Here is a 12,495-nt window from a genome sequence, read left to right as displayed (position 1 = left end):
TTATTGGAGAATTAAAGATATAATTACATTGTTAATATAGGTAATACATGCTTAACAGCTATAAAACATGTCATTATGAATTTATAAATCCTTTTGACATATTGATTCATTTTTAACATTGGATAATGTGTGTTGTATTAATATAAATATATAATAATCCATTTTCAGCCCCTAAGGGTTTAAATATAGAACAGTATCCTGAAATTAAACAAGGCTATTCTTAATTGTACCCATTATCTTCTAGCTGTTTGTATACTCCAGAAAATTATTTAATACTGTGCCTAAGAGTTATTTTTTATATGTGAAAAATACATAATTCTCTCATCCTCTACCACCTTAAAATTTACAAGAATAATGGTAAATTTATGAACCTTGACCTGAGTTTCAGGTGATTTGGGCTTTAGTGCAAATTCCGCTATCAATTAAATATATGAGAGAATTATGTAAAATGATGTGAAAGGAAAAAAAGTGGTGGTCATATGTCAGATGTTATTATATCCAAGGAATAGTCAACAAAATGATACCTAATTGTCTTATTTATAAAGTGTCTTTTTACTTAAAGAAACACTAAGTTCTGCTTTGGAGTGGTATACACTTCCAAAAGGGCCTTATTTTAAATATTGCTGCCATAGTGATGTCATATCATATTGTCATATTATATTTCTGGGCTGTTTTGTGTCAGGCTCTTATATTCTACATTATTTTGCATGAATTCTGCATATATCTAAGTGTGTATGCTGTATGTGTAACATGTATGTAATGTATTGGTGGTATGAAACTTTCTTTTTATTTATGTTATGCTTTAAAAATTGCAGCTCTACCTGTAAATAATCTAGGGAGGAAACAAAAACAAAAGCCCTACAAAATGTGATTTTTTAAATCCTTAGCATTCCAAACTATATATTGGAGCAAAAAGAACTGCCAATCCTCCTCACATTTTTGCAGTGGCTGACTTAGGCTACCAGTCTATGGTAACATATAATTCAGACCAGGTAAGGAGTCTCACATTCTTAGAAACTTCCCTCTTAGTTTTTCTTGTGTCAGCTGAATTTCATGAAGATAAAGTCTTCTTACAGTTTCCTTTTCTCACTGTGCAGTGCATTGTTATTTCTGGAGAAAGTGGTGCTGGAAAGACTGAAAGTGCTCACCTTTTAGTTCAGCAGCTGACAGTACTTGGAAAGGTACAGTTTACTTTTTATCTGTCCCAATAGAGATAGTTGTTACATACCAGAGCCTAATGTAACAGATTAGATTAATATTCAGTAATTATCAGATTTAATAATGCACAGAAGTTATAAAGCACAATTGTTATCCTTTATGAGTTTAAAATATAACAAACAACATGAAAAGCATATGCTCTGTTTTGAGGATATTCTAACTTATCTTACTTAGTTGCCAAAGCTTTATAAATGTGATTTTCTCTCTTTTTAGCACCAACACGTTCACTGAATGCTTACTTTCTCTCCTTTTCTTACTAGCAGTTTAAAGAGAAGTTACTATTACAAAAATCAATTGTATTTATATATCATATACATATACCAGCAATGATCAATTGGAAATTGAAATTTAAAAGTATAATTTACAGTAACACCAAAGAATATGAACTATTTAAATCTAACCCTTATAAAACATGTAAAAGATTTGTATGATGAAAAGTAGAGAAAGCTGATAAAGGAAATCAGAAAGACCTAAATAAATGGAGAGATGTGCCATGTTCATGGATTAAAAGTCTCAATATTATTAACATGTCAGTTCTCCACGAGTTGATCCATGTATTCAAATTAATTTCAATAAAAATCCCAGCAGGATTTTTTGGTAGAATTTGACAAGCTGAATCAAAATTTTAAAAGAGCCAAGTTTGTTTCAGTTCTTGTTACTCTCTTCTTTCAATCCTTATTGCCTCTTTTAGAAAATACCCAAAGTCCTAATATGCCCTTAAAACTTTCTTGTGACTACCCCTCCAGGCCACCTGCATTCTACTGTAGCCTGTGTTCCAGAAATACCTACTGCTCCTCTCCCTGACATATAAAATTTCCATACCTTTAACACAGCTGAGCTCAGCAAGGTGTTACACCTTCATCTGCTTGATCCACGCTTCTACCGAGATATGAATGACTGGTACCTCCTTCAGCTTCTCATAGTAGAGAATGCTTTTCTAAAAGAAGTTGGCTTTTAAACCCAAATAAATTTCTCCTTGGTGGCAAAGACAAAAAAAGTTACACTTGTTTGAGGGGAGGAGAATGGGAGATGGGGTGGGAAAAAATCCAGGGACAGGCAAGTAGGCCTTGACTAGGCTTCCACTCCCCCCATCTACACTTCTAAGGTGTTCTCCATTTTCACAATTCCTCCCTTTCCTCTGCTTTTGAATTTACAAATTATCTTAATTCCTTTAGTTTCAGATTTAACGGCTTCCATGGAAGCAAGGGAGATGTTTCAGGCTTTAGGGGACATTTGGATGGGGGCCCAAGCAGGTAGTGGAGGAATAGGAAAATAAGAAGTGTACCTCAGAATACAGAAATTGTGTTGGTAAATTAGGCACTGAGTGGAACTGTATTTGAACAGAAAAAGCACAGAACGTCTCTTAGCCCCTCTAAGGAAGCAGGTGGGTAAACACACATGTGGGAAAGGAGAGATAGGCCAGGTCGGAATGCCTGGCAGTATACCAGGAATATCCTCATACACATTTCTATCTGCATAACATGCTTATCAAGACAGAAACATTACACACACTTTTTTTTTACAGTTTTAAATATATCTTGACATTTTCTCTAGGCTAATAACATAACCCTTCAAGAGAAGATTTTACAAGTGAACAATTTGGTGGAAGCCTTTGGCAATGCCTGCACTATTATAAATGACAATTCCAGCCGATTTGGAAAATATTTAGAAATGAAATTCACCTCTTCTGGAGCTGTAGTGGGAGCACAGATCTATGAATACCTTCTGGAGAAATCCCGAGTTATCCACCAAGCTCTGTAAGTTCACATCAAATATCTCCTATTTTCTGGGAAACAAGCAAAGATACGTGTCATAAGATACATATGTCACAAGTGACATGTGCCCTAAGCAACACACTTGTTATAGGTGGCACACATGTTATAAGCAGCATGCGTTTCATTGGTGACATGCAAGTCATTGGTGACCTACATGTCCTAAAACTGTGCCCTAAATGGCATGCACATCATAAGCAGCATGTGTGCTCCTTTTGGTAGTTTATAACTGAATGACAAAATTTCTTTTCTGCCCTAATGATTCCAAAACATCTGTTTGTTATTTTTAAGAGTAAACTATAGTCACAACACCAGATTTCCACCCTTTTTTTTTTTTAAAGTGTGGCAAGTTAGAGTCTTCCATTTTTCTTTATGTTGGTTTTGTGCTAAACATACCCAGATTGTAGTAAAATGTCATATGTTAAATTCATGGGAACACAAGCTCTTGTTATGTAAAAGCACTCCAAGTTAGTATTTAATAAAAGTGCCTTCAAATTCGCTATCATTCAACTATGAGTAAATTGTGACTGTAAGTTGCCTAGAGTCCAGCTCCTGAGCTCAGTCCTCAGTGTGGAAAATTGTCCTTTGGTCCTCAATTCAAAATATGTAAGGAAAGAATATTAGATAAATATAGTTATTAATTGTGGCTCTATGACATGTAGGTCCACTTTGGGTAAGATATTTAAATTTTAAAGACCCTTCTAGGATCTTGGTTCTGGAACTCACTGTGTGTGTGATTTGAAATATTTAACCTCTCTGCACTTCAGTTTTTCATCTTTAAAATGGAAATAGCAAGGGCCCTACCTGTAGATTAAGATAATGCCTATCAGGCATTTGCACAATGAACCCATCAGTTTAAGCCATTTTTAGCAGTAGTGGTGTTGATGGTTGTGTGAAGGTTAGAATAACATCTCTCACAGATATAAACATTGAAGATGTTCAGTAAACAGCAGCTCCTATTACCAATGTCTGTTCTGTGCCCAGAACTTAGTGGACAGACATGAGTGGCCTTTGCTACCCAACCCTAGAGGGACCTCAGGGTCTTATGCAGATGTGGAGACTTAATTGGTTCTCAGAACAATTTGTGCTGCTTCCTGATAGCGTAAGACTCTCCTTCAGGTATATGGGGATGGTATACTTAAGAGGCTAAATTAATGAGATTTAGATGGTGCCACAATGTTGCACAATGTCAGAGGGCACCATTCACAGTGGGTTCTGTGGAGCATCATTCACATAGAATAAACTGTGAACAGTAAACTCTGGAGCTACGCAATGATGCCCTGGGTTTGTAACCATAGAATTAATGTTGTGAATGCTTATTGAAATATCGTGGGATATATTCTAAGAACTCACACAATTAGGATTCTATATTAAGCATGCTATGAATTAAGTAAGTTTTTTCCAGCTGTCCTAAGGAACTGTTCTAGTTTTACAACATAGTTTATTGAGAAAAAGCACTCCAAGTTCCAAATTTACATTCAGGTTGAAATGTAACTCAGTTGTAATTTGAGCACAGCCTATTCATTTTTCCTTTTTTCACTTAATTTCAATTGTATTCTTAAATTTTAGAGAAGCTCTCTGTGATCTTTGAAAATGAAGTATCTTAGTAGGTCCATTTTTTATTATAAGTGTAAGTGTACTCTATCAGTCAAGGCACTCAAAGGAAGAAACTAGTTCAAAGAATTTAACTGAAAGCACTATCAACAGAGGTAGAGAGGACACTGGAGAACCAAGAATAAATGATGAGTTGCCCACAGAGAAACAGCAGTGAGAAACCATCGCTACCCCAGGGCCTGACGGGCCGGAGGAGGAAACCAGTGCTTGCAGAGCCTGGTGGAAGTGAGGGCTCGAGGGACTGACTGTGAGGAGCTGTTAACTTTGGGGCGACAGCCACCGTGAGGGAGAGAGTGAGGGGGATGAATACCTGAACACCCTGACCCGTCTCTTCTTCCTCCCTGCCATCTCCTGCCTGTGCTTCCTATTGTTCAAGCATGTCTTCAAGGAGGGACTCTTAGTGGAGGGAGCTGTAATTAAAAATGAAAAATTAAAAGCACTGTTTCATGGATATCCTATGGGGCTAGGAATGCAAAGCTGTATTGTTGGCTTTAAGCCTTATTGGCCACTTGGTCAGAGATTCAACCATTTCATGGTGGGGTAAGCCACACCCTTGTGAGGAGTTTGCCACAGTTTTGAGGGTGTTTGAGGCCTCAAACATGGTTCCATAGGTGATCCCCAGGATCTAGGGCAGATTAACACACATAAGAGAGCCCTGAGGACCTTCTGCAAATCACTGAGTGGGACTCTGAAGTATTGCAAGATACACAATTAAGATTGTGGCCAAAGACAGAGAAATACTATTTGGTAACTTGCTGAGACCCTCTTTGTCCCCAGGGCATTCTGACTTGGAAGCACTGGTCATATGAGCATGTATGGGATGCTATGGTCCTCTGTCTACACACTTTGATGTAGTTAGGACAAGACATGAAATGGGTAATTTTTGGCAGTATCTTTTTTTCCTGTTTCTTTAACTCTGAATGTTTATCCACTGAAGTTCAGTATATTTCCTATAGCATCTTCAGGTCCTGTCAAATTACAGTTCTCTATAAACATAAACTAATAATTAAAGAGAAAACATATACTCTGGCTGGTTTGGCTCAGTGGTTAGAGAGCATCGGCCCATAAACCGCAGTGTCATTGGTTCGATTCCCGGTCCAGGGCACGTACCTGGGTTTCAGGTTTGATCCGTGCAGGAGAGGCAACCAATCGATGTGTCTCTCTCACATCGATGTTTCTCCCCCCACCCCTTCTACTCTCTCTAAAAAAACAATGGAAAAATATACTCGGGTAAGGATTAACAACAAAAAAGAGAGAAAACCTCCAATTTTGTATGTCTACATTTATGAGTCACTTCTCTAATTGTACACTGGGTCGTTTAAGTGTTAAAGGTGTGACACACAGAATAATCATGGTTTCATTAGAACAAAGCACACTTAATTATATGCTGCACCAGTGTTGGAGAAGTTTTGTTATTTTGTGGTGAGAAAAGACAAGATCTAAAATTTTGATTTTGTTTTAACCATGCTTGTTTTCTTCTCTGACTTTAGATTCTTCCATCCATTTCCAAACTCTGTATCCTTGGGGTATTTCTTTTTTCTCTCCTTGATCTCTCTCACTCTCTCTCTTTACACACACACACACACACACACACCCTGTTGGTTCTGTTTCTCTGGAGCACCCTGATTAATACAGTGGCAGAGAAAAGTGCAGGGTTATAATGAATTTAGCCCCTGAAGGAGGAACTGCCCTAACCTCAGTCTCAGGGCCTGGTGACAATGGAGTGGATAGTGGGGTGAAGATTTAAGACCACCCCAAACAAAAGGAAGGTGCAGTGGGAAGACGAGAGGGGCAGTGCCACAGGACAGATGCAAACCCCAGAGTCTCCAAATGACCACCGTGGTCTTCAGAATAGAAGCACAGCAGGGCCAAAGAGGAACCATGGAGACTGAACCTGTAAAACAGGAAGACCATCCTTCTCTGTTTCTGAAGAGAACTTGCCTGACCTTGGAGAGAACGTGTGACCCATTCCAGGGACTTTCCAGAGCCAAAGGAAGATGAGGAAAGAAGGGGGAAACTGAGTCCTCAGCAGCTATGTGTGGACCATCCTGAGCCAGAGGCTCACCATGCTGGGATCTTCATTTTCGTAGTTGTATTATTCTAGAATCTGGGAAATGCTGTTTATACACAGAAGCACAGAGCTCTGGAACTTGATTTGTAGAAACAGATTTCTTCTACAGTGAGAAAACTGTGCCCCACAAAGCCAGTGTAACAACGTGGTGAAAGACATGGGCTTTGGAGTCCAACAGTTCAAAGTCAGACTGCTTTGGGTCTAGTTTAGCCATCAACTCTGACCTGAGAGGAGATTAGTAGCCGCTCTGAGCCTCAGTTTCCTTAGGCTTAGAGGGAAGTGCTTGAGTACTAACCAGGGGGTTATGGCAGGTAAATAAGACAATGTAGTGTTTTTGATCATCTGGCATGCTTCCTATATATTATTAATTTGTGTGGGTTTTTGTGTCTGGTCCACTGGCATGTAAACTCCAAAAAGTCAGGGGTTTTTCACTTTGCTCCTTTTGCATCCCAGTGCATACAACAGTGCCTGGTAGTCACTTGCAAATAGGTGTTGAGTGGTTCATAGAAAATGCTTAGTAGTGTCCAGAATTCAATGACAGTGATAGTTGAAAATAATAACAGTAACAATCACAGAAAGCCAAAATCCGGTATCCTGGGAAGCCCAAGTTGGCACTCACAATTGCTGTTGTTCTGATAATTACATTGCCAAGTCATTTTAACGATTAATAAGTATTCTTACTAACCATCTTACTGAAAATGTCTTATTTTTTCAGTGGAGAAAAAAACTTTCATGTTTTTTACTACATCTATGCTGGTTTAGCTGAAAAGAAGAAACTAGCCCATTACAAACTGCCTGAAAATAAGCCTCCCAGGTAATCCAAGAGGTTGTACTTTTCATAAAAAGTACTTTCACTTTCCACTGAATTTTAGATTTTTACCCGTCCTTTCCTATATTTTCAGATACCTACAAAATGACTACCTCAGAACAGTACAGGACATGACGAATAATAGTTTCTATAAATCTCAATATGAATTAATTGAGCAATGTTTCAAAGTCATAGGTTTTACAATGGAGGTGAGTATGAATGACATTTAAACCCCTTTAGGAAGTAGCTTTTTATCATCACTAATTGCAAGAGTTAGCATTTATCGAGTGATTACCATATGCCATGCGTTTTGCTAAGTGCTTTACATGCGTCATCCTTTTCATTACTCAAATAACCTTATGAAACGACTAGAATTATAATATTTACATTAAGGATAAGAAAACAATGGCCTTGAGATATAATTGAACTTGGTTTTGCTTTTAATCTTTTATTTTACTTATATTTTCTATCTATATTAAATTTTACATAAATGCATAAATGTGATCATATTACCTGTTCTTTTCTAGTATAGTCTTTTTTATAACAACTTTATTAACATAATTCATATGCCATACAAGTCAGCCATTTAAAAGTACACTTGAATGGCTTTTAGTATATTCACAGATGCCTGCATCCATCACCATCATCATTTTTAGAATATTTTTGTGTTCTAAATTTTTCACCCTGAAAAGAAACATGTTAGAAGCAGTTCCTTCTCATTCTTGTCCCACCTCTGCTTTCTATCACTCTCAATCTCTTTAATTCTGGACATTTCACATAAATAGTGTGATGCCATATGTCATCCTTTGTGGTGGGCTTCTCTAATTTATCGTCATGTTTTCAAGCTTCATCCATGTTGTAACAGGTATCATTACTTTATTTCTATTTATTGTTGACCAGTATTCCATTTTATAGCTATACCTCCTGTTATTCATCCATCCATTCAGCAGTTCATGAATATGTAGGTTGCTTCCCTTTTTTGCTATTATGAATTATACTACTATGAACATTCATGTACACTTTTTGTACGGGCACAAGTTTTTATTTCTCTTTGGTATATAACCAGGTGTGGAATTACTGGGCCATAGAGTAACACTATGTTTAACCTTTTGAGAAACTGCCAGACTTTTCCAGAGCAGCTACACAATCTTACATTTCAACCAGCAGTGTATGAAGGTTGCAATTTCTCCATCTCCTCCTTAACACTTATTATTATGTCTTTTGATCGTAGCTATCCTGGTAGGTGTGAAGTGTATATCATTGTGGTTTTGAGTTACATTTCCCTAATGGCTTACAGTGCTGAACTTCTTTTCATGTACTTACTGGTTATTTATATATCTTCTTTAAAGGAACGTCTATTCAGATCTTTCGCCTAGTTTTTAATTGGGCTTTTTATTATTGAGTTGTAAGTATTCTTTATTATTATCAATACAAATTTCTTACAAAATATATAATTTGCAAATTTTTCTCCCATTTGTTGTCTTTTTCTTTATAGATGGTATCCTTTGAAACACACAAGTTTAAAATTTTTGTGATATTCAGTTTATCTATTTTTTCTTTTGTTGTTTGTGATTTCGGTGTCATACATAAGAAGCCACTGCTAATCCAAAGTCATGAAGATTTATGTCTAAGTTTTCTTCTAAGAGTTGTGTAGTTTTAGCTCTTACATTCAGGTCTTTGTTTCACTTTGAGTTAATTTTTGTGTCTGGTGTGAGGTAGGGGTCCAGCTTCTTTTGCAAGTGTGTACTCAATTGTGTCACAACCATTTGTTGAAAAGACTGTTCTTCCACATTGATTGGTCTTGGCATCCTTGTCAAAAATCAATTGAACACAAATGAATAGATTTATTCCTGAACTTTCAATTCTCTTATTTTTATCTATATGTCTGTCTTTATGCCAGTACCACACAGTCTTGATTACTGTAACTTTGTAATAAGTTTTGAAATTGGGAATTGTGTCTTCCAACTTTGTTCTTTCTCAAGATTGTTTTTGATTTCTTGAATTTCTTTATGAATTTGAAGGTCAGCTTATCAATTTCTAGTGCAGTCTTCTTTGAAACTTCTTTTTTTTATCAGTTCTCCCTTCCCCACCCCACCCCCTTCCATCCATATCTGCTCTCTTTCCCTTCCCCCAGTTAATGGATGTTGACAATCCAGTATACATAATCCAATATTCCATATTTATCTCCTTGCTCATAAAATCCTGCCTGCAGACACCACACACACACACACACACACACACCCTCAACACCACACCACACACACAAACACAAATATGTACATATACCTATATCTAGAGGGGTGGCCGTTGTTTTATTAATTTGTGATTATATTACACACACTCTTCTATATCTGGTTTTTCTTACTCAGCAATACCTTGTGGAAATCCCTTCAAATCACCTGGTAGAGCACTAAATCAGTTCTCTTAAAGGCAACATAGTGTCCCATGATATATACTACCACAATTTATTCAGCCATTCAGCTATGACTGGGCATACAACTATGAATGTTTCCAGATCTTTATAACCATGAGCAAAGCCAAAATATGTCTTTATTTATGTCTAGTGCTTTTATTTCTATGGGATAAGTCTCTGGTAGGTCTCTAGCAGTGGGATTGTTGGGTCAAAGGGTACATGTATTTTAAATTTGAATATGAATTGCAAGATTGCTTTCCAACAGTTCTGAAACTCTTCACATTTCCACCAGCAATGTGTAAGAGTAGCTTTTTAAATAGTTATTTGTCTGATATATGAAAGTAACATCACATTTCAAGTTTGCATATCTTTGACTAATAATTAATTTGAACATCTTTGCTTCAGTTTGTTTTTATGAATTGTATATTTATGTATGTTGCCCTTTTTTATTGAGTTATTTCTATGCTTTATGTCAGTTTCTAAGTTCTCATTGACTACTGTAGACATTATATTTTTCTATCATTTGTATTATGAATACGTTTCCAGTTGTATGGCTTGTCTGTGACTACTTTTATCATATCTTTTATCATACAGAAATATGTTGTTAATTTTTGTATCTTCAAACAAATTTATCTTTCTGGGTTTTTTGTGTGTTTATTTGTTTTTATATATTTTTATGGATTTCAGAGAGAGGAAGGGAGGGGGAGAGAGAGATAGAAACATCAGTGATGAGAGAGTCATCATTGATCCACTGCCTCCTGCACAGCTCCAGCTGGGGATCTAGCCAGCAACCCGGGCATGTGCCCTGACTGGGAATCGAACTGTGATCTCCTGGATCTTAGGTGGATGATCAGTCACTGAGCCATGACCGACCGGGCTGTCTCTTTGTTTTTAACATCTGGGCTTCTAGTCTTGGTTTAAAAGTTTTCTCTATCTTTAGAGAAACGTATAGTTTCCCAGATTTTCTTGTAAGCTTTTAAAAATTATTTGTCTTAATCCATTTGAAATGTATTTTTATATAGTACCACATAGAGCACTACTTCTATTTTCTTCTACATGGACAGCCACTTGTGCCTCACTGACATTAAAATACTGTACCCTTTCCTACTTCATTGACTGGTCATATATTAATGCCTTATATAACATGAAATCCATTTCTGATATCTCTATTTTATCCACCAATTTATGATTTTATTTCTATACCAATATTCTGTTGACTTAATTAGAGTGGTTTGATACTATGTTTTTCTAATAAGGCATCCTACCTAGTAAGGTAAGTCCTGGTCTCACTTTCCATGCTTTTATTAGCTATTGTCTGGCATTTGTTTGTCCAAATAAATTTTAAGATCAACTTACTCAATCTCAGAACCCCAGTTAGAAGTTAATTAGAATTATATTACGTTTATATATTAATTTGGGGGCATTTCCATTTTTATGATGTTGTGTCTTCTCATCCCAAATCATGATATGCCTTTCCATTTGCTTACATGTTCTTTTTAAATAATTTATAGTTTATTCACCTAGAATTTGTTTTATTTTTACATTTCTTTCTAACTATGTTATGATTTTTTGTGTTATTCTAAATGAAGTGTGTTTTTTTTCCATTGGTATTCTTTTCTAAGTATATAATCATGTCATCGCAAAAATAATAGTTTTTTTCCCCTTTTTTTATGTCTGTCATTTCGTTTTCTTTTTTGCACTTAGTACATCTAAGACTTAGAGACTAAGACAATATTAAGCAATAATGATTACAGCTTGACTCCTTGCCTAGTTTCTGATTTTAAGTGAAATGATTTTAGTGTTTTCCACTGGTTTCTGATAAAGAGCATTTATCACAAGTAATTTCCTTTTATTGTTTGCTTAAGAGTTTTATTATAAATCCTGCTGAATTTTATCAAATATGTTTTCATTATCTAATGATATAATCATATTTTTCTGACTCCATTTGTCGATATCTCTTATTATATTGATAGATTTCTAAATATATAAGTATCCTTTCATTTCTGGAATAAACCCAATGTAGTCAAATTGTCTTTCTCTTTTGACAAATTTCTGGATTCTATGTCCTAGTATTTTGTAGAGAATATTTGCATCTATATTCATCAACGAGATTTATCCATTTTCTTTTCTTTTATATCCATGTCAGATTTGAGTATTAAAGTTATGACAGTGAGCTTTTTAATCTTTTCTCTTTGGCCTGTAAGAGTTTAAATCAGAGTTAAAATCAGTTCCCAACATCTCTGAAGATATAAATCACCTAGACACAGAGAGTAGGCCCTAACCAGACTGTATAAGAATTTCCTTGGAAGAGACCTAGTCATCTGTACCTTTTACAAGCACCCCAGGTGATTCTTATAGTAAGAGAAGATGGAGATGGTTTTTAAAACTGTGAACTAAGATGATATAAAACTTAGCTGTGTGTACCTCTGGTCCTGGACCTTTTTGATACTGAGTCTTTAATCACCTTTCTGATTCTTCTATGATAATTACCTATTCAAATTTTTCTTTTCTTTTTAGGTTATCTCTATTTTGTTAAGAAACTATCATCAACTCTGATGCCATAGATTTGACTGATATTTTCTCATAATGCTATTAATTT

At 36.0% G+C, this 12,495-nt stretch overlaps 1 protein-coding gene across 1 annotated transcript in view; it reads left to right on the top strand.

Annotated features, from left to right (window-relative positions):
* The window catches only part of MYO3A (myosin IIIA), a 196,015-nt gene that overhangs the window by 88,877 nt on the left and 94,643 nt on the right, over window positions 1-12,495 (top strand). Inside the window, exons 12-16 of the mRNA XM_081149403.1 lie at window positions 888-992; window positions 1,098-1,181; window positions 2,773-2,975; window positions 7,391-7,489; window positions 7,578-7,692. Coding sequence (XP_081005529.1) covers window positions 888-992; window positions 1,098-1,181; window positions 2,773-2,975; window positions 7,391-7,489; window positions 7,578-7,692 — 606 coding nt within the window. The remainder of the gene's footprint in view (window positions 1-887; window positions 993-1,097; window positions 1,182-2,772; window positions 2,976-7,390; window positions 7,490-7,577; window positions 7,693-12,495) is intronic.

This window comes from Miniopterus schreibersii (genome assembly GCF_964146895.1).
Source record: "Miniopterus schreibersii genome assembly, chromosome: 1".
Classification (NCBI taxonomy): domain Eukaryota; kingdom Metazoa; phylum Chordata; class Mammalia; order Chiroptera; family Miniopteridae; genus Miniopterus; species Miniopterus schreibersii.
Note: the sequence above shows the minus strand (reverse complement) of the source record. Positions and strands in the feature narration are given on the sequence as shown.